This window comes from Myiozetetes cayanensis, unplaced genomic scaffold (genome assembly GCF_022539395.1).
Source record: "Myiozetetes cayanensis isolate MyiCay16 unplaced genomic scaffold, myiCay2020 scf1, whole genome shotgun sequence".
NCBI lineage: Eukaryota > Metazoa > Chordata > Aves > Passeriformes > Tyrannidae > Myiozetetes > Myiozetetes cayanensis.
The window spans coordinates 17970001-17993719 of NW_026086604.1; the positions used below are offsets into that span (position 1 = coordinate 17970001).

The 23719-nt window shown below is 37.6% G+C and overlaps 1 protein-coding gene across 5 annotated transcripts in view; it reads right to left on the bottom strand.

Annotated features, from left to right (window-relative positions):
- Positions 1-1705, bottom strand: part of ZFPM2 (zinc finger protein, FOG family member 2) — a 306937-nt gene extending 305232 nt beyond the window's left edge. The window contains exon 1 of one of the 5 annotated variants that reach the window (XM_050305609.1): positions 1258-1705. In XM_050305609.1, coding sequence (XP_050161566.1) covers positions 1258-1297 — 40 coding nt within the window. In that variant the 5' untranslated portion in view covers positions 1298-1705. Of the gene's footprint in view, positions 1-830; positions 996-1257 lie in introns of those variants that run through there. The other 4 variants (XM_050305579.1, XM_050305619.1, XM_050305590.1 and 1 more) reach the window with 4 other exon arrangements.
- Between the last annotated feature and the right edge of the window lie 22014 nt (positions 1706-23719).

The following is a 23719-nucleotide window of genomic DNA, read 5'->3' on the forward strand; positions in this document are numbered from 1 at the left end:
TCAAAAATGTCAAAGAAAGTTTCAATCATTTATTAAGCTACTTCAGTAAACTGAAAACTAAATCGGAAATCGTGATGGCTATTTGTATTTATCAGGTAGACTGTAAAAAGGTAATTTCTACAAAGCAGGGATTTTCAGCCAGTACTACTCAAACACTTTACAGTGACCAATTTCATTCGACATGAAGCTCATTTTCTTCTTTTATAAATCACTTTGCCAATTCAGTACGTATTCCATCCGAAGTGGGCATTAATAAGCATTCAGGAGTAAGAAATCAATAAGTAAAATACTACTGAAAGAGCTTCTCCACGTCCCATGATGGTTACTTTGAATGGAGTTCTGTAATACAGAACATCAATGAAGATACATCAAACCAGTGCCACTGATTTTATAACAAAATGATTTATAGACCCTCTTTCGAAACACCTGACACTTCTTCTAGTCCCGACTGCTAAACTTGTTGGGGTGAATAAACTAAAGCACAAAAAAGTTTATGAAGTTAAGACTGTCGTGTGTCACAGGCAAGAAAAGTGAATTATGAGCATTATTAGGCAGCGTGTCTTTCAACTAAAAGCCCTCAGCACACCAGTTTCTCAATACAGAAGACAGCTCAAAAAGTGTTAAATCCCCTAGAACAGCAGAGGCGAGTGTGCGGAGCGTGTAGGTGCGGAGCGAGCCCCGAGGGACGTGGGCGGCGCGGCAGCCGCGAGGGGCCGGCGGGGCCCGGGGGGACGGCGCGGCCGCTGCGGGCGCGGTGCTGCCCACGGGCTCCCCGCGGGAACTTGCTCGTCCTTTCCCACACACACTTTCTGCGACCCTCTAGTACTTACTGCAGCCCAGGCTCGGCAAGGGTCTGTTCACACACGCGTTAGGCGCAGAAAGTTGCTGAGTGGTAGCTGCGGTGTTCGCAAGCTGGTTTGTGTGCTCTCCCGGTGCTACTTCAACTTGAAAACATATGAGCGATCCCACTCCGAAACACGGAGCAATAGTTTGAGGAGACTACGAGGCGGCATCAAGAGCTCCAAAGGAGCAAAAAAACCGAGACAGTGAGGAGCCTGCTCACTCTGCATCGGAGCAGCTCCCGGCTTTCGCTCAAGTCCCCTTTCTCTCTCCCCATCCTCAGCCTCTCTGGCAAAGTTTCACCATTCGGTCCGTACTCCGGACCCCGCTATTGCTCCCCACAGCCACCTCTCTCGCGTCTCCCAAGAACGAGATAAATAAAAGTCTGTTAGAGGGAGCCCCCCTCAGGAAACTTACGTTTGATCTGCCTGGGTTTGCTCTGTTTCCTTCGGGACATGCTGCTCGGCGTCCGCTCCTGCCTTGCTCCAGGTACAGGAGTGGAGCTGGGAGGGGACAGGGGTGGAGGGAAGGTGACAGATCAACAGACGGGATTCATAGGGGAGCCGGTAGCCGCCTTGAGATGCAAAGTCAAATGACAGAAAAACAGGGAGAGGGGGAAAGAGTGTGTGCGAGTGTGACAGAAGAAGAGGGGAACAGAAACGGAGATCGGAGTGGGTGAGAGGAGAGCGAGAATGAGGAGAGAGAGAAGCAGAAAGAGCGGAGGGAGGGAGAAGGGGAAGGAGCGAGGGAGGGAGGGAGGGAGGGAGAGAGAGAGGAGGAAGGAAGGGAGGGAGGGAGAGAGGGAGGGGAGAGCTTGGCTCCTCGCTCTCTCTCTCCCTCTCCCGCCCGCTCTCTGCCGTTGCCGCGCCGCCTCCGCTGCCCGCGCCGCGCTCCGCTCCGACTGACAGGCGGCGGGAGGTGCCGGCGAGGGAGGGGGCGAGGGAGGGGCTTTCCGGGACGGGGGGGCGGAAAGAGGGGGGCGTTTGTCCGTCAGGCTTGACGGGCAGTGGCTGCTACCAGCGACAAGTCCGCATGCAAATCGCCTCCTGCCTCTGGGGCACGGGCTGCCGAGGCGGGAGGCTTCAATCGTCCCGGCGCTGCCAGGGCTGCGGGTTGTGGGCAGAGCCGCAACTTTCGGGAAAGAGGCACGGCAGGCGAACGGGAGAGGAAACTCACTGACAGCAGGCAGCCGGCACGAGTGCCCCCGTCCTGCACGGGGTGTCCTGGCACAGCAGCGCAGCATCGGCCCCAGCGCTATCCGTGGCAAGAGCAAACCCATCCTGCCGCCCTGCCTCCGGCCCGGGAGGTCCCGAACTGCCCAGGGCTGGGCGCCGAGGGCAGTTTTTCCAGCACCACCTCCGGACCGAGCGATCCTGGCTGCGCCTCGCAGGTGCCGCCGAGCGCGGGGCCGGCCCGGAGCCCCGGGCGCCGCCGGTGCCGCCGCACGGACGGAAGGAAGGACGGTCCTTCCTCCGCCGTCCACCGGCCTCTTGCACCCGCCTGCGACAGCCTGGGGTCACGGGGTATGCTGGCTGTGCGGCCATCGCACCCGCGAGTGATCGGGTTTTGACTCCTAAAACTGAGCAAGGGAGACAAGCCGAGTGATTCCCTCGGCTTCTTTAGTTTCCCCCTTCTAAATAGTGTAATAGTGAAAAATTTTTTCTTGCACAGCAGAAGCCAATATCTGACGCTCCCGTTACCGATACCGGTTAAGTGTTTTGACAAAGCTAAAATTGTTAGCAATGCTCATGTTTACAGTCTGTGTCTCTAGGACAAAATTTCTCTTGAACATTCTAATGACTTGAATAATTTCATTTACATATATAGTTGTTAGTGACCCGCTATGAGCAGACTATGCTTCTGGTACCTCATTGCATTGCCGAGCATTGCACACCCATCACCACGTTCTCAGTTTTGTCAAACACTAACTTTTTGAAAATCTTGAAAAAAGAAAAAAAACAAACACCAACCACACAAACAAAACAGAATTATCCTGATTTCATTTATGCCAAGTTAGGGCATTTGATACTGAAATGTTTTTATTACTGTGCTTCCAGAAATTTTGGGTCTGACTCATGAATGTAGTACAACATTTAGGTGTGCTCACAGCTTCACTAGCTGGAATTAAATTACTACACGTACAGGTAAACTTAAGCATTGCTTTAACTCTTGCCTCCGTGGTCAAAATACTCTCAATAAAAACAGCTCGACCTCTCAAAACTTTCAGTGATTATTTATTGGGGCAATATTGCAAAAGCAAAGTCTTCACATAGGCAGCAGGAATTCTAATACAGTGATGTACTGAGATTTTCCATTGTATTTTGTTAGAAAATAATGTTCATAAATGATAACTGTATTGCAAAAACACTTTTTTATTAAAGAAAAGATCATGATAGAGTCTGTAAAAGATATTTAACATTTGTTTTTCAGATACTTTAAAGAATCTGAGTAAATAAGTGGTTTCCGTTTAGCTGAAGTGATTGTGGTGTGCCAAATTTGTATTTCAGTTTCTTTCTTTGAGGTTTAGGCTCGTGGTTAAGTGTCAATATAATAGTGGTAGTGTTTTCAGAAAGGTATTCTATGGCAATAGATAAACATGATAAGAATACACCAAGTGAAATGCTTTGCTGTGGTTTTGAGTCAGAATAAGGCTCGAAAGGGGGCTTAAATGGATGAGCTACACATCTTTCAAATTTAAGTTATTTGATCTTTATCCATTCTCAACATTTTCTTAAATCTTGGTCTGGTTCTCTAATCAGAAATAACAATGTCTTTTCCTTTATGTAGGTTGACCATTTGTTTCTGTTTCTATTTTGTTGCCAGCCTCTCACACATGGTTTTTAAAAGAATGAAGTTGAGTAAACTGTTTCCAGCATTTGAACAGTACATAAATTGTAAGTTGTAAAACTGCCACTGTAATTTAAAAATTGGTACACTTTATGTGGTACAAACCAGTTACTATTAAGTGATAAACAGCAATGCAAAATGAAGAAGTGCTAGAATCTCTGTTTATTTTTACACACTGTTTAGGGTAAATTACATAACAGGATCATTTTTATGATGACTCCTGCTTTTCTTGATACTTAAACAGTAACGTAAGTTACATATTTTGTCTATTCTGAGGCATTAAGGCCATATCCTGCTTCATCAGATCAAAAGAGGACATATAAAGATACATTATTTCTATGGCCATTTGGAGAGTAGTTTAATCACTTAAAGGATTATTACTCTTACTCATTTCAGTGTATTTCAGTTTATTTTGGACCTGTTTACCTAAAGTTAAAAAAATTGTTTGTAAAATGTCAAAAAAGAAACTCACATATGCCTGCTGATTTAAAATGTAATTGATGGTGTAAACTAATGAACAATTTTCCCTAATTCACAGACGAGCTTTCATTTAGTACGTTTTGATACTGCATGGAAACTACCCTTTTTTTTTTTTTAGCGGAACAAGTAGCACGTAGTATAACCCAGACAAAAAATCTCTATCAGGCCATGCCTTGTCACTGAGGCTGGGCCAGGGCACAGCTTAAGCTCTGCACGTGATCACTGACGCTGTGTTATTGTTAAGCCGATCTCCGGTGCTGCTCACCGGGAGCTGTTTCCGATAAGCCCTGTGGGTAAGGCCACTTTCTTTTGGTAGGGAAGGGGCTTGAGTATCATGGACACAAATAGCGTGGTGTAGCTTTCCCTCAGGGCTTGAGAATAAGCCCAGAATTTTCTGTTAACCTGCAGAGAGAGTAATTCAGAGTAGATTTTTTTAAATCTTACAAATTACCTCTCCTTCCTCAGTTGCATAATTTTCTGAACTGCTGTTGTTGCCATGTTGTCCATAGCAAGGTTTCAGTGCCATTCACTGGCTCTTCAGGTTCACTTGTTGAACACTGTCTGTAGCAACCAGACAGTGGTCACAGAGTGCTTTACCAACATATCTGAGGGACCAGTAACCCCTTCTAGGAGGCAACTACAGCATCTGGGCATGGGGGCAGGGGAAAAGAATGTCTCCAGTTTTTGTACTGAGGGAATGATGTCTATCCGACAGATAATTATGAAATCGTACAATAAGAATAGTTTCAAAATGTAGTTCTCTTCAACCAAAATAATAATTGAATGTGAGCAGTGGTGGTATAAGCCCGTTTCAGAAGACATATGCTCTTAGTTAATTACAAGATATTACAATATCTCAAGAAGAAAATAACCTCCACAGAGGCTCACTTCTTAATCATCTCAAATTTCATCACTCTGTACATTGTAAAGTTTCTACAAAGATTTATAGAAACCCTTTAACTGAATGGTTATCACAGTTTAAAACTTAAATTCTTGAAATGCCTGTACTCTGGCAAAGAAAATAGGAAAAGTGCAGCTTAGATTTCATGATCTTCAAGTGTTAGCAACTATCTTACACGTAGATAACATGCATAATTTTAAAACAATATCCTTCTTTGGAGAACACAGTGATTTTTAAAACAAACTTCCATTCTCTTGTTGAGAGAATTGTATTTCTTATGTATTTCTTATCCTTTTCTTTTTTTTCCCCCTAAAAAGGACATACAATGAGGAAAAATCATTTCAGAATTCTCACATAAGTCTGGATACAGGCTATTGTATGCAAAGATACTGTTTTATAATGAAGACACCACAAAGTTCAGACAACAACTGAATTTTGGAAGAAAATATGTTTGATTTTTGGTTTCTGGCCGTTTCTATCACCCAATAAGAATATGTAATGTAAAAAATATAATTGCATGAGTTCTGTTGGGCTCTTAGGTTTCAATTTCCATTGTAAGGACTTGGATTCTTCCAAGTCTTCTATCTTAATCATAGTATTTGGTTTTTTCGCTCTGAAAGAAAAACAAGAAGGCAGTATTTTCCAAGTATTATCAACTTATGGTGTTAGAAAGAATATACATTATAGCTTTTTATAACATTATTGTTCTTTTTTAATTGGTAAATAGTGAAATATTTAACTAAACTGACCATGAAATTCTTAAGGCTCATAATTAAGCCCCCTAAAACATGAATATGGGACAATTCACACCTTTGCCATCTCTTTGAAAAAACTACTGTTTATTCCTATTTCACAGTTTGTAGATTTTCTGTGTGGTCATGCCAGACATACTCAGGTTATAAGACAACAAGAAAATAGACCTAAATATATCACTGAGCACCTGATAGATGATCATTTTGAGCCTTGCATTTAGAAGTAAAGCTTCCTCTGGCTTTTAAAATAAAGATGAAAAAGCTCTACCAATGTGTTTCTAGATCACACATAGAAAAAAGCCTGCAAGGCAGATTCCTCACATGCACAGGAACCTTCAGAAGATCTGAGGATATCCAAAGAGAATGGGTGAGACTAGTGGGTATGTACTGCCCTTTCAACGAATCCTATAAACAATTTACAACTGAATTGCTACTACATTTTTTGTGTGAATGTTTTACTCCCTAGGAAGGATCACAACCTTACAGTGAAGTTCTTGGCCACAGGATTTCAATGCATGCAACAATGTAGGAAGCCAGAACTCATAAAGTGCTGGAATCAGTGCTGAGTCAGACTTCACGTTGATAGTCCAGACCATTGCATTCATTCTGGGAGATCTGCCAGTGTTCAGAGGCCAAAACCCATGTCCACTCCATATGGAGAGGGAAGAATGGCATAGAACTAAATAGTGACCTCAGAAACTGTCTAGGTTCCCAAGGAGACTTTTCCTGAAAAGGGTACTCTCTGAATATGAGTTAATTTTTGGTTGGTGTAAAGCTTAGCATTTTCTTGGTGTCAGTTTCCTGTCTCTTTTCACATATTCATTTGGAGCAGAAATCACTGCTCTCTTTCAACAGTTCAGTTATGCAAGATACTTTTCATCTCACATTAAAATTTATATCTTATTTGTTATCCAGAAATAGTGGCAAAGATTATTCTTCATTTCCTGACTGGATGCTCTTTGATATTGCTCAGGTAATCTTATGGATGAACAAAGTGATAGTTTGCCAAACTACTTAGACTTTTGGGGCAACTTTAAATCAGAATCACAGAATAGCCAAGATAATTCTCTTCATAATAATGTAAAATACTCTTTTTCACTGCATAGGATTGCAGTAATGCCTATAATTTGCATTTCCTTCTGAAAAATTATACATACAACACAGCTCCTAATTTTGACATCCATGTTCTCCTTATAGAAAAAATATATCTCAATATCAGCAAGATTCTACTGCAAAACTGACTTGCACAAGCTAACCTGTAGTGTGCTGTGCCTTCAACTGGAAAAGAAAATTCAATAGCTGCAGCATAGCTAGAGAAAGGTTTTTGACAGAAGAAAGTTAAAAACATGGATGCATGTTCACAATGAGATATTCTGTCACACGTATGGCAGAATCTGGAATGTGGGATGGAAGGAACAGTGTCCTATGAAAAACATATTTCTCAATGCCTTGGTTGTCTGAAATGGAGCCCATTCACCCCCGCTGCTCACAGATGGCCACTGAAAACTTAGAAATCTACTGAAACATGTATATAATCCCACACCACATTGCAGATTTCTGCCAGTACCAAGACTGCAGCCCACAGCAGCAGTAACGTACTGTTTTGGCATGTGCATGGGCTTCAGGGGCCAGTTTTGCTACAAGTCAGAGACCTTCTTTGTATTCCATGACCTTACCCTCCCCAGGAGCATATTACCCTTAGCACAGTCATAACAGTGTACAGCCTCAGCTTCTGAGAGAAGCACCTTTCTCAGAGATGCAAACAATAATTTAGCATGAACTTTCTTGCACCTTATAAGCAAAAAGAGGTTGAAGTTCAGAAGAAAATATGAGAAAAAAATGAAGAAAAAGGAACAGTAGAATAGCAGAAATAGGGAAAAGGGAAGAACAGACAGTTATAGTGTTTTAAAAATTTTTTTTCTCTCTTGATTTCTTTTTTAAATAAAGCAAGAGCAGTACATCATGTAGATATAGCACAACACTGAAAAGATAACATTAATGTTGTCAAATTACTGTTTATGACTTCAGAGTGCAAGATTTACAAATGAGTGACACGAGAATAAAGTACAACCATAGTTGTAGAATTTGAACTAAAAAAGAATTCTCTCTTCTCCACAACTGTTATGTAGCACCCCTTCTGGGAGCGATTAGCAGTGTCTCTGTCCTTGCCAAATTAGATATTATGGGCAGCTCAGCTTGCCCAGTTTCATTGAAGGTGATTGCATACACACTAGCACCTCAACAATATTCACAGAAGCATGATGAAGACATTAAAAATATTAGAAACCTGGAACCATATATGGTGATTCCCCTGGAGGTACAATGGCACCTATAGGAGATCTACCAGTTTGCCATTACGGCTTCATAATCACATTCACAACTTTTATAACAGTTTTTCTTGTGCTATCTGTCCATCAAATGATTGTTCTTAACAAATGCATGATGATAGCTGGTAGAGTCTATGGGATTACCTGTACTTGTATCCTATCTCTTTCTCATATTGTGCCAATGAGGCTCTCGCCCTTCAGAGCAGTAGCATAACCTGCCGTCTGTATGTATCAGAACTGATCTTGTTTACCACTTTGAGCTGTATATAAAACTATGCATCATCATCTTGAACAGGAATATATATCCAAACTTTAAAGTCTATGCAAGCATAGACTCTCTTTTTGAGATTTTAGGTTTCTCTCAGCGTCGTAGATATGTTTCGGGTTATTAATGGGGTGTTTATAATTTATGTAACTCTTCAATTTATGCCATATCTATAGATAGAACTGAGTGTGTTACAAAGGAAATCTCCCCATGCAAACAGTCTTTCAAAAGTGTGGCCAGCTAAAGTTTTCTGCCTTCAGAGCCAGATGCTTATTTTGCACAGCAGACTTAGAAGAGAAGTGAAAGATATGATAGTGCAAAGGACTGAAGAACAAAGGGAAAGTACAGTTCAGAGTCACTCAGTAATTTGTAACTCCATATTCTTTTTAGAAAATGTAGAGGATTTTTAGTAGTCCTCCTTACACCACAGTAAAGCTAAATTATTCTCAAAGTTGGTTGATTTAAATACATCATTGATTTTGCTGATATTGGCAGTACATGTAGTGCTCACAACAAAATTTAGTTCAAATTCTCCTCTCCTTCTAAATTACACAAGTAATATCAAAAATTTCACATAGCACTATAGAATGTAAAATTATTGTTGCAATTTTGCTTAAGTGTCTCAGTAATTTAGAATTCTTTTCAGTTTTCTTTTTTAATCCCTTTTGAAAATTAAATTTAAATTTTGAATCAAGATGCTCCGAAAAATGTTACACTAGAGATATTCCTTTGACTGATACTGATAGTTAGGAATTATATCAGCATAGAAAGAGGAATATCAGAGTTTATGATTGTTTCCTACCCACTGATTTAAAAAAGATTAAGGTGGAAGATCTCTAAATAAAAATCCTGAAGAGTAACCACTCCCTAGCCTTTCCCATTAAGAACCCAAGGGACAAAGTTGTCCTGTTATAAAATAATATTCATCAATACATCCTAGTATAGGGTATTTTCTTAGTGTTCTCTAACTGTAAAAACAAACTACTTTGCACAATTGATGTAAACAAATGAGTAAAGTTAACTGTCGATCTTTGATTTTATTTGTGTATATAGTATCTTAGCTTCTTTTGTTCAAATCAGCTGCCTTTATGGGCAAGTATTTCTAAAAAGAACACCAAGCAACCTAATTCATGGATCCTATATTCCCGCTTTTATTTTTCTGCTTTTTGGACATTGACCAGAAAAATCCTAGAGGGAATTTTTAAATGTGATTCTTCCCCTGGAGGTTGTTCCTGTGGCCACTCTGGACATGAAATGGTAGATTACATGACTCAAATAGCCACAGATGGACATATTTATTCAGTGAGCTTTGGTAATTATTTTCAATTCCTTTTCACTCACTCTGTAGGACTGCTGCAAATAAAGAAAGGCAAAATATCATGTGTTGCTTCTTACTCATCCACTCCCTGAACTACACAGTGGAGTTATTAATGAAGAATTTTTGTATTATTTTAAGGTCACATGTCTCATTCTTATTTTCATTACATCATCAACAGCACTGTTTCCTTTGCCTTGTCACTGCTTTGCTTCCAAATAGCACTGATTCCTTAATCCATCATTTTAGTCTGTATACCAGCTATGTGAGAACTCACGTTACTTCAGGCCTAAGACTTTTAGGATGACAGAATAGAAAATTTACCTCTCTCAAGAGGTATATTTTCTTGTCATTATACTCCTGTATTACTCCATGATGTGTTCTGTACTCCTAATGTTTATGGTACTAGGACGACTGTTTCATAGGCTGTATTTTCTCCTTTGCAGAATGCATCTACTTGTGATGATAAAGCAAGATAATTGCTATTCTAAAGGATTCTTAACCTCTTATTTTGTCCTATAAAGTGAAAAACATTGCTTGAGCCACTGATAAGTACAGGTAGACTTGGTACTGAAATAATTAGTAATAAAATATCAAAAAATATATTTTTTTCTAATATCTTTCGCTAGTGCAAAGTATAATTTTTTTTTAAAATTAGAGACTGATCAACCATTTCGAGTAGATATACCTCTAAATATTACATACAAACTCACTACAATATCTAAAATAGAAGTGGATGTGGATATAACATAGTTACTATTCATAGATCAACTGAATTGTAATATTATGATTGATTTTATAAGACATTCTCAGCTGAGTAATGGTACAAATATTGGTCTATATTTGTACTGCAAAACTTACAGCACAAATTAATTTATTTAATAAAATCTATGTCACAGTAGGCCACATTATGGCTTTGGGACTACTTATGTTTTTGAGTGTTTTGAGTCACAGTGAATATCCCCGCAGGCAAGTATTAAAGTTTGGACCTTGGTGGTAAGTATTTGAAGGACCCAGTTTGTGTTTTGTTCACTGCTTCATAATATGGATATACCAACATCTAAATGGCTAATTTGTGTCTCTTATAGTGCAAAACATTTCAAAACATATAGAAGAAAACCAGTGGAGTTTCGTAACTACCAAAGGGTTTAAAAATGAAAGTACTACTCATACACGTCATTAGTTTAACCCTGTTGCAAGTGAGGTCAAATTGATTGATTTGATTATCTTGGCCAAGATGTGGGTTGTGAACCTTTTTCTGTATACATTTACTCTACAGAAGATTGTCACCAATACTTACATGAAATTAACATTTATTCTTAAATCACTGCTAGTGGATGACTTTCAACATCTTTTAATGCATTCTACCAGAAGAGCTGTGGACCTGCATCATCCAGTTCAACACCACATACAGCAATGCACGTATTTAGTCATCCTCCAGCCTGTGACTCTGCCTGGAGTTTGGGAAAAAGGCCTCTGGATGCAAGATATGGGACCTACAGGAAGAACCATCAGTTCCTACCTCATGTAAACAAAGCCTTGATCATTTGAAAGACAGAAAAATGTGTATGTTGATGAGTATGCCTTATTTTACCTATTAGTTACGTAATATATTATTTTCCATTTCTATTCACTTACTTATATGGTTTTCTCATCTACCTTTCATATTCCCTTCAGTTTTTATCAAAATATCCCTCTTTTTTTCACTGTTAAACTCTGTTAACTCCTTGTCCTAGGATTGTAACCTCGGTCCTGTTCATTGCGGTATCAAAAAAAAAAATATTCCAGTAAATGAAAGTAAGTCAGGTAACCTGAGGAATGGCTTATGAATAGTGCTGATGAGAAAAAAGTGTGTCATACTACCACCAAGATATTACTAGGAGATAACACTGGGAAAAATATCCAGTAAAAGAGAAGATATAAGGAGTAGTGGCATAGACTTCTAGAAAGGGAAGTTTAGTCTGCTAATCAGGAAAATACGTCTCGTAGTGAGATGTGACATCGTGAAAGATTAAAAAAAATGGTGAAGTGTTTTGATTTATAACTTCAAAAACTAGATAAGAAAGACAAAAAAAAAAAAAAATTAACTTAGATTTCCAGAAATTCCATTCTATAAAAATACAAAATTTTACTCTATTTTCTTTACTTTTATTACTTCATTTTGGGTTGTATAGGTTTTGTTAAAATACTTATGTATGGAAAATGGCCTCTTGAGTTAAATACAAGAAAACAAGTTAGAATAAACTCAACGTGTTCAAGTTTCTGAAACTCAAGCAAGGCATTTACAGTGAGTTGATCTTAGAACACAAAGATATGCATATACCAAATGAACCCATTAAAAAAACTGAAACATCAGAGGATGTCCTTTATGACATACAATAAATCCAGTTCCAACTTTAGTATAGGAACAATTATTGATCAGTGGTTCATAACAAATCCCCTTGTTCTCTGAGAGGATTGCAGATCTTGAAATCATCATAATTTCATACTATCTGTTCCAAAATATGCTAGCTCATACAAAGATCTAAACTTAAAATATTTTATATGATCTGAATCTTAAATTGAGGTAATAAGCAATGCTCTACAAAACAGTTCAGTTTCTGTTTCTGCAGCTGATCTCCTGCAGTGTTTCCATTTTCAAACTGCATAAGAAAGTCAAAGAAACCAGTTCTGTGTGAAACTAATGCCATTTCTGCCTTAAACTTCCGTGATGGCAGCAGCAGGTGTTAAAAATCAGTTCCTGATGTTAAAGCAATAAAAACTTTCCAATTGGTAATGAAATACAGTCGTTTGTCCTGAACCAGTTCATGACATCAGTGTATCCCAGTAGCAATAATATTAAACTGTTACCAGAGATTCACAATATCATTAAAACAAAGCACAACTGCTTTAGATTATCACTTACTTGTATTTAAATAGCTTATGCTAGAATAGGACTTCCAAAACCTTCCTTTAATTCTGACAAGAAGCTAAATGGCTGAGAACAATATATTTCACTTCATGCAGAAGATATATTGCTTTCTTGTTAGGTTTCCTTATTTGAAATGACTTCTCTGTCTTATAACCATGACTAAATCTCCAACTACAAAATGAATTTGATTAAATCCAACCACTTGACCTTGTCAACTAATGTCCCCAGACGCCTCTTTACTGACTACATTATTCTATGGGCTTCTAAGCAGTGCAGCTGGAATATTTATACCCTATCCCATGTTCTCTGCTCTCAATAACTACAAATCCTCCAAAATAATTATTAAAATAAAAATTTTTTTAGAAGGATGGACCTTCATCCTTTTCAGGTTGAGTTATATTACTTAAAATGAATTATTTTCTAAAACCATTAAATCTCATACAGATGTTACCATGTCATGGACATATCTGACAATTATTGAAGATCTGTACCACTCCCGCTTGAGGTAAAATTGAAATTGAAAGTAGTTTTAGGTGAAGATTACATTACTTCAAGGTGTTAAAATTATTTTAAATGCAGTTTAGCAGTCACTAATCAAATGTTTTCAAAAAGTGGTGTTATGATACAGTGCAATCTTGGGTGTGAAATTAAAAGGTTTGTTTCAATAGTGTATCTAAAACTGCCTTTAATTTCAGCTAAGACAATAGTCCATAGTCCTATTCTCTTACACTACATTGGCTTAAATATCAACACTTAATGATTCAAAATCAGTTAAAAATGTACAGGGATGTAATTTATTTATTTAGACTAATGTTTAACTACATTTTCCTACTCTGAGAAATGTAAAGAAATGTAACATCAATAAACAACTCTTTGGTGGATTATAAAACCTCCAGCCAGTGCTTTGTGCAGAGTCCTGTTGCACTTTAGTGAGATGTACACATACACTTTGACTTAATATGATAAAGGTAAGCCAAGTGAGGGAACACCAAAATGAATGTCAAACTTAAATAATGAAACGAAAAATAAATGAGACTATATTGAACATAAGTTCATAACATAAAATTGTCTGAAGACTTGAATAAAGTTTCCAGCAATGAGAATCATAATGTTTTAGAAGGTCTTCCAGCAGAAGTGAATATAGATAATCTAACAGGTTTAGGCTAAACAAATGTTTTCAGAGAAGGATTATAGTAGAGTACCTGTGGTATGAGGTGTTTGGGCATGATAGCTTTAAAATTTGCTTTATTTATATATAAAATATATGTCTTTGTATGTTTCAAAGAAAGTATTATTATTGTGGTATTCGTAGCAGACCAATTACAGTATTTATTCAACAGAAAAAAAATTATGAGAAATAGTTTCATTTGATGCAAAATTTCTCCATCACTTGGTACACGTTAGACATAATAAAAAGTCACTACCTTGAGGAACACAAACTTACAAACTTTACCTGTAGTGGTCATTTTATATTGGGCTCATTCCTCTGCTGCTTCCACTGAAGAGTGGAGATAAAGATTCTTTTATGCCTCCACCAGTTCAGCACCATCCTGGTGATAAGAACCCAAGACAGCCTTCAGCACAAAGCTGGAGAAATCACAGGGGTGCTCTAATGTCTGACAACTAGAACAAAACACTCAGTACCCTCTGTCAGCCAGAACTGGAAGAGCATTCCACACTGCACCTCTTCCCACTGCTCATTGCCTCCAGGCATCACAAACTGTCTGAATGCATGTAAATATATGTCATTCCTGAAGCTGACAGAAAATGAGATTTTCTATGAAGATTGCTCAGATTCCATGAAAGGGAAACTTACAGTCATTTTACTTCTGTCCAAAAATGTAAAATAGTAATATAAGACCTTACAATTGGTCCGTTTTGTTTCCTTCAGCAGATTTTTTTTCTTTGTATTTTGTAAAACACATATTCACAAACACACACCCCCCAAGTGTATGCACATATTTCTATACATATATATTGCCGATATAGCCACACTTGTGGATACATACATATAGTTTTTTTTTAAAGAAATCCAGGAATTCATTAAATAATGGTAACTCAACTTTAAAAAAGAAGTAAGAGTCATTGTACTCTCATCATATTATTTTCCTATTAAACCCTCTTTTTGATGTCAGGTTTGATCTTGCACAGGTTAGGTGCAGTACGTTGCCTCTTTCTGTGAACTATCCTCCTATCTATTTCCTAAGCTGTTGTTCCACACTTGTAATCATGTTATTTGAGTGCCTTATGTATTCTAAATATAACCATAATAGAAGTTGCATGTAAGTGCAAGGTGAGAAGTGATGAACAGGACAGCCACACAGCACAACGGATCTTACTGGATGTAAATGAGAGACCAGAAAAAACTGCACTACAATAAATTATTATTATTACTATAATTTAAAAAGAACCAAGGTGTTGGAAGCACTTCAAAGTGCATACAAGGAGACATAACTCCTCCCCTAAAGACTTCATAATCTAGAAATTTTGCCAGGCTGTTTATTCTTGTCCCACAGGAGTAAAACAAAATAGAGAATGATGAGTTAAGTGCTGCATTATATCGGATCATGTTGAAGACTATACTGCATCAACAAACTTTATTCTTTTCCCTCCTACTTTATAATATATTTCTGCCACTAAGAAAGGATCCATACCAGCAGTTTGAGATTTGCTGAAAACTCCACTTGCAAGATATCAGTGATTAAACTCACTTTGTACAGTCAACTTGAAAATGAACTTGAATGAATGTAAATCTATTTTGCATGCTCATCACAACTTGAACTAAGTCAAACTTTCACTTCCTGGAGTAATTGTTTCCAAGTCAGACCTCCAGCAAAACTTTCCTTTGGCTCCCAGCCAACTGCCTGAACTTGTCTACAAGCATGTCCTGCACCATGGACCCTTGAACAATGGAAGTTCAGAATTTTCTGCAAACAAAAGTAATCCATCTTTTGCAGTGCAATAGAAAGTATCCTTCATAAAATAGAACAGTAAACAGTTCCTGGAGTATTAACTTTCACAGAACTAGTTCATGAATTCCTTTTCCAAACACATACATCCCTAATCAACTTCCCTCCTGTAATGCTGACCCTAACATTAAACAATACCATGGCTGCTAACAAGGTAAATGTAAGCAGGGGTGTGCTAAACCTTAGAATCCAAGAGAAATTATATTCTAGAGAGATGCATACATGCAAAATTCAATAAAGGTGAGTACAAAGCAAGTATCTGGTTTATAATTATGATTAATAATCTGTCCTATATGATTTGAAGTAACATGATGCTCATCAAAGGTACATAATCCTTTTCTATAATGGTACTTTACTTTCTAATGCTGCTAGGTAGATGCCAGGACATACTCTAACAGCCAAAGAAGATCAGGAATTAATTTGACTCTTCCGAAGTTAATGGAATCTCTACCATTTACTTCAGTGGGACCGGGGACTCACGTTGAATATTAACAATATAAAATTATTTCTGTGGGATTGCTTAAGGGTTAAAGTTCTTTTACAATGTGAAAAAGTAAAGCTAAATCTCACTCTTAATGAGAATGGGTTGCTTTGTGTCCAAATACCATCTACCTCAAATTGCAATAATAAAATATTTTCCCTTTCTGGAGATTGATTTGTAATCTGATTTTTTGCTTTTCTATATTTTGCCTTTTCATATACTCCCCAGGCTGAGAAAAAGGTGAAAAGGTAATCTATCGGCATACAGTGTTGGAAAGTAAAAGTATTTCAAAAGCCCATTTACTCTCTGAAATTGCAAGTAACCTTTAAAATAAATATACCTGAACAAGATTAGGAAATAAACAAAAATATTTGTCTCCCTTTGGTAATTTATTTTGTACATATAGTAAACTGTTTTCAGTTTTACTTTTCAGGGACAATGAACTTTCATTTTCCAATGTTACAAGACAGAGTGGTTGTGTCGTTCTCTCTGTGTCATTCTCTGGGAGAATTTCATGTGCATGCTGACCATTAGACAGTGGAGCAGTGATTATAGCATATTTCAGCACATCCTTGACACTGAGGAGACTTCAAGTGAGTATTCAAGTGGAAGCAAAAAAGGTTAACACTGCTTTTATGTCCAGATCATTTGACTTCAAATATTTGTGATATTTGATATATTATTTTCTCTCTTTTTTATTTTTTTCCTCTCTGTTTCAGCAGAAACCTGTTATTTCTGTTCAAAACCAAAGCAGAAGATTTTTCTTTTTATTTTCATTATGGCTTGTCTTGCATCTATGTTCTCCTCAATGAAAACGGGAAGGTGAATCAGCCAACCTCTGACTCCTCTTCCCTCTACAGCAGAGAAACTGGAAACTGAGAGTCAGAGCCTGAGCCAGACCTTCCAGGAAGCTAAGATAGCAGTGAGGGACCAGTGCCTTGAAAGCAAGACCATCCAGCTCTAATCAAGAGAACATGAGAGGACTAAGGTCATACTCATAGCTGGTGAGTGAGGTCTTCCCAGACATCAAGGTCAAGACACTGAGCAAAGTCCACATGGCAGTGCTGTCCATTTGAGGCTTCCAGCTCCCAGTTTTGGAAGATTTTTCACAGAAAGAGTTAGCGAAAACAGAGGAACCTGGAAGCTGGGGACTACCAACAGATGGCAAAGTAAGATGCCATGTGGATGGCCAGGAAAATCTTGAGTTTCATTGGAAACCTGTTTACCAAACAGAGTAGTCATAAGAAATATTGCAATTTTGATGTGTTGACTTTTTTTTTAAAGGAAAACCTACCACCTTTAAAGAATCTTAACCAGTTCTCAAAGGCTTGAGAGAAAACAAGTCAAAGGGCTGGATTTTGCAGTACTGCTCCAGCTTTCTGTTGCACACGAATGTGCAGTGACAGAATTCTGTGGTGTGCATGGATAGGGAGTGGATGGAACCTAACAGTGTTACAAATTTCTTCATAATCAGTCAGATAATTATTTTATAGGCAATGAATGTTAGCAAGATGTTGTCACCTCGCCTTGTTTACAAAACAAGCAGTGATACCTACAAAGTCTGTATTCTCCAAAGAGCCACTAGAAGGGACTTTGCAGTCAAGCAGGTGAGGTAGGCTTTGAGTTCCCAGTCACATCCTCCAAGTGTTGTCCTGCAGTAATTAGTGTAAATTTTTGTATTTATTTCTATAGTATTATCAATAGACTTGATGTGTCAATACTTTGGTTGTAGTAATAATCAAGATCTGCATCTGCTTTTCTTCCAAAATTTTCCATGTGGAAATTCACTTCTTGTTCAGTCTAGCAGCAATGCAATTGAGGATTTTATTAAAAGAGTCGAATGTGACTGTCAAGAGACAGAGCAGAGTATTGGATATCTTGGGCTGGAAAGTCAAAATAACACTACATGGAGAATATCAATATGGATTAATCTATAGGCCATGCATTTGACTGTTTATTAAATTGGGTTTAGTTGTATAATGTACATTAAAGTGAGATAAATTCACAATTCACATTTCATTGATTTAGCTAAGTTCAATTGAGAATTTGTGTTGTTGTTTTGTGTATTTATATTTGACTGCTTCTTCCTAGAAGCTTAATCAGTGTAAGCTTACACAGCCAATAAAACCTGCTGTGAAAGCTTGGATCTTTAATGCTGTACCATAAGCCACGCTACTGAGGTAGAAAATTTACTGCTGGCCAGAAAAATAAGAATACCCTTCAAGATTATGAAGTATATTTTGAAAAGGTCTCCAGCTGGTCTTCCTGCTAGCTGGTTTCAGCGACGGTATCTTAGACATAGAAAAACAATTGTGAGAACAGATAACTGCACATACGAAAGACACAGCATGCAAATCAAAACTTAAAATGCCTTTTTGTAGTCAGATGCATATATAATAAATCCAGCGGTTCTCATCATTTATATACTGCCCAGATGTGTAACAACTACATGCATTTCAAGGAAGGCTTTAACTTGGCTTGGCAGAAAGCCCTTGGAAAAAAAATAATGTTTTAATTATTTTTAACTGTATTTATTTGTTGAGTACTTCTTTTTCAGGTGATGGGCTAAAGTATTGTTATGCATCTTATACTAAATACAATATACCATTTTATAACAAAAATGCATATTATCACATTTAACGATGACATTTAAAGTTCAGGGTATTCACATCTCCCTTTAAAACATATAGTGTGATTTTGCTATTCCATATATATTGATAGTCATTTTAATATTGAGTAGTACATTTATAGAAATTGATCCCCATTAATCAGTTTTGACATAATATTGTAGGAAAAAAATGATGGAGAAACAGACAGACAAAGAATTTTCCCTATCCAGACTAACAAAGGTGTATCTTGAGAGCAGCGAAAAATATAACTACTCAGCTAAATTTGGGTTCACGCTAATGGGGTTATTTACTATTGAAAAAAAAGAAAGATTCTCACAGTTATGCTTGTAATAAACAGGGATTTTATTTTAAGTAGGCTTTGTAGTTTAACTGGATATTTAAATTATTCTAGGGAAATCAGCTTTGCATTGCTAGCCATGGGTTAGCAGAGAGGTCGTACAAAGAAGTAACAACAGGTTAACTGCTAAATTGAGGGGAGATTCAACATCCAGCTCAATGGCATTTCTGTCTACTTCTACTGTGCAATGCCTGGAATTTTATATTTGATCAATTTCTGTGAATCAATGGGTCGAACCCAATTACTTTTCCTAGTGGGTGGACAGGGAAAATCAAAGTAGATGGAACTCTGATTACCACATCCAGAATCTAAAAGCTCCCATGCAGCTGCCTATAGTCCTTCACCAGTGCACCTGTATTCAGCTTTTTAAAATATGGAAATCCTTGAATAAATTGTTTCCAAGACACAGGGGATGGGTATCAGAAAACTTCTAGCAGGAAGGTAAGAGAAGAGGGTATCCTAGTCTGAGGGAAAAGGAAGGGTAAGGATATATCTAGAAACTCTAGGATGAAGTAAGGAGCTGAAGGAGCTGCAAAGAGCTGGCAAACTACAGGGGATGGGGAAGTTGGTGGCCGGTGCTAGGGGAGAAGAAAGGAGAAGAAAGGAACCCCAGGGTGCACAGTAGGCCTGACCTACAGAAGTAACGCACTATATGACCCTCTTGTTGATGAAACAACAACAGCAACAAAGGATTATTTTCTCTGGCACTCAAAAGCTTGCCGCATAGCACAGCCTTTGATTGATAGTAAAATTAAATTAATATGAAATAATCTTAAAATTACAAAGCTTTCTAGAAGGGTCTTTGATTCTACACATGACTCAATGAAACAAAATTTTAAAGTAAATGTGTGAAACTGAAATTAAATAGACTGAGTTGGAAAATTCACCTAACTATAGCTACTGCCACTTTGCTAGAGATGTTTTCTAATATTATTCAGTCTTCACATAGTACATAGGCTTTCAGGAAATGTTTGAAATAATAGAAATACGCAGATAAATTTGACTTCTTTCAAATTCTACCTTTTGCTCTGTTTCTGAGATAAAGTTTTGTGCAGACTGGCAAAATGGTCCTCCTGTGTTTCCAGGAGTTTGTTCATGTTGATAAGGATGATAGTTATAATGGTATATTTTCCTTTCCTGCCTTTCATTTACTAATATCTTCCTTTTATCTCATGTATAGGTGAAATCTGGTAACAGTAGAAGTGGAAAATACTGTAAACCTCCACTTGTGCAACATGAGTTTTCTGTTTATAATCTGTATGTCCCTCTCACTGGCCTACTGCTCCTCTCTCAAGTGGAAGGTGGAAAACACTAAGTTTTTTTTTAAAAAGTATTCTTTTCACTCTCCTTTTTCTTTTCCTTGAATTTGTTGGTTTTTTCCCTTGCTAATTTTCTTCTTCCATAAATTTCCCTTGTTCTTTTTGCCAGTGCCCTTTTAAAGAGCTAAGGAAAAACCTTTTTATTCTTTGCAGATTGTGTCTTCCTCTGAGCACTAGAGAGATTTCTGAGAAGGGTCATAAGTATAGCAGATGTTAAGTCAGTATACCAGAGGTAACTTAACTTTCTTACACTGACATGTTTTTAAAATCATCCAACAAAAACAAATCTTCCTAATCGGTGTCAGTACCCAAGAGTACCAGAGAGGTAGAGTATGCACAACTGAGCAACACTTGACTGTGTTATTACTGTGCTCATGCTTTTTCCTCTTTTCTCTTTTTAACTGAACTAATTCTCAGCTGAAGGTAATGTTTAAATATAAACAACTTCCAGGCACGGTTTCACCTCAAGCCTGTTTGGCACTAAACTGAAGCCCCAAAGTTTCCCAAGCAAGTCTAGAAGGACTTGATTCCCTTCATTTCACTGTCTGGTAAACCACTGGTTTCAATTCCATTTTAAAATCAGTGTTAAAGCAGCACTGACTTACTAAGTATAACATGTCTGACTGTTCTAATGTTCAGTATTTTTGTGTCTCCAACTTCCATGTCCATGAGTCAAACGTATCAGAACATTTGTTGTGACATTAATCTGTTTTTACGTGTTCAACTGATATTCATGAATTAGTGCATGAAAGCTATGAACCATTAAAAAATGTATTTTTACCTCTTGTTCCTGCCAAATTTCCAAGCCAATTCAGGTTTTGGATTTTTTAATTCCATTTACTTTCAACAGTAAATTTACTATTATTTTTTCTACAGTGTTGTATCTGACCATTACTCTATCATAATATAAGAAAAAGAAGGTGACCTCAGAGTAAGTTTTCCCTGAACCTTGCCCTGAACCTATAATAAATATATTATACATATTTCTGAAATAAATAATTGAAAAATAAAAGATTAAATAAAGCCATTCATAACATTCACAAAGATGCAATAAGATAAAATTTGAAGTATTACAATAGCTTTCATATTTGCACTTACAGAAGGGATCCAAAAGCACGTTCTTTAGGGTATATTCCCAAGTTCTAATAATGTGTCTAAGTACTGTCAAAATCCCAGAAAATGCCATTTTTTAACTTGATGTTCCAGCAAATTTTGAGAAACTAAGCTACTTATACTCTACTTAAGTGTTAGGAAGTGATTTAACCTTATCTCTCATCAACACTACATAGCAGTTTCTTGTTTTGAACAGAGAATTAGGCCAACAAAACAACACTGCACAAGAGTCTACTGTGCATTCTGTGATCTGGTAAAGTGCATGCCTTTGGTAGAAAACTAAGAAAGACAAGCCACCAGCCACAAGGTAGAGGGGTTTGAAAAACTGATTGTCAATAAAGCAACTGTAAATGACTGTAGGATTCACTAGTTCATGTCTTAAACCAATTTACCATAGTGTCTAAATATCCAACAGAAGTATCTGGTTTTGTTTTAAGTTTTGGGGATTTTTTGTCATATGTAGAACTGGAGATAAAGAGCTCAGTCAAGGTTCCAAAACCATAAGTACATCTTCTGTGTGCTCCTGTAGTTTCTGCAGACTTGAATAAGAAAAAAGAAATTCCTTGCTTGATGTTTCAGCCTTGTTTAAACAAAATTGGGGCACAGTAATTTGGAAAATATCTTGAGGGTAAACAGCATCCTTGCCCAACAGGATAGAAGAAAAAAGGATCCGTTCAGTTGCAAGCTGGTTACCTTCTAAAGAATCTTTAAATTTGGCATCAGGAATAGAATTAACTATTATTTGTTTTTCAAAACCACATAAATAATAGTATTTGAAGCATGGATGCAAAGTAGGAGGCACTATCACTGCACCAATTTAATCTTCTCAAACAGTGGGTAGATCTACCAGGATAGGATAACTGACTGTTACTTACACAGCTGAACATAAAAATTATGACTTGTAGGCTATCAGTACACAGAAAAATGAATACAAAAGCTTCTTTCCTGAGCTCTCTTTCTTTCTCTTTGTACAGATATCACTCTAAATTCTTTTATTTCTGTCTGGACTGGAAATTTCAGAATGTTTATTTCTGAAATAATCTGTTGATAGTATCATGTCTTGAAACTGTGACAGATAAAAGGATTGAACTTGATGAGAAGGGATAACTAGACCTCTCTGTTTGCTCAGTCTTTGGTCCCTCTATTGACTTATTTAACAAAATTATCAAGCAAAAAACAGTTTGTGTTATGTGCACAATCTCTTGGTAGCTGCACTAATTACAAATTCAAGTTTAAAACAATCGTCTGCTCTAATCTACATTGAATCTGAACATCTTAACTATTTCTTTCAGCTGTTCTAGACTGAATAATAACTGTACACAAATTCCACCTAACCTATTTCCTAAGTTTTTGTAAGTTATTTTCATATTTGGGTCCTATATCCAAGTTTGTATTATAGTGTGGCCAGCAGGACTGGGAAAGTGACTGTCTCATAGTACTGGCCACTGGCATCTTGAGTCTTGTGTCCAGTTCTGCGCCTCTCACTACAAGAAGGACACTGAGGTGCTGAAGTGAATCCAGAGGAGGGCAACAAATCTGGTGAAGAGTCTGGAGCACAATTCCTATGAGGAGTGGCTGAGGGAGGTGGGGTTGTTTAGTCTGGAGGAGGCTCAGGAGTGATCTTGTATCTCTCTACTTCCTTGGAAAGGAGGTTGTAGCCAGGTGGGGTGGCGTCTTCTCCCAGGCAATTAGTGACAGGACAAGAGGACATAGTCCCAAGGTGCATAAGAAGAGATTCGCGTTGGATATCAGGAAGAATTTCTTCACAGAAAGACTTGTTTAACACTGGAATGGACTGCTCAGGGAGGTAGTGGAATCACCATAACTAGAGGTGTTCAAGAAACAACTAGACAGAGCACTTGCTGTCATGATTTAGTTGACAAAGTGGTGTTCAGTCAAAGGTTGGACTCAATGATCTCAGAGGTCTTTTCCAAACCAAGTGGTTCTGTGAACAGAAAAATTCATTTTGCCATATTAGTGAATATTCAGACAATGTTGTGAACTCTAAATAATAGAAAAATTTAATGCATGTAAATTGTATTTACCTTTTTAGAAGAAATTAACTAGCAACAAACAGTCTTAGCCTTTGCTTTGTAGCTAAATGCAGTGATGTCCCATTTCTAAGGAATAAATGGAGAGGAGTTATTTAGAAAGCCTCATTAAAAGTGATTTATTTACCAATGCACAAGTGTATAAAAACCTTACCTGCAAGTCTCAGCTGTACAAAGACTA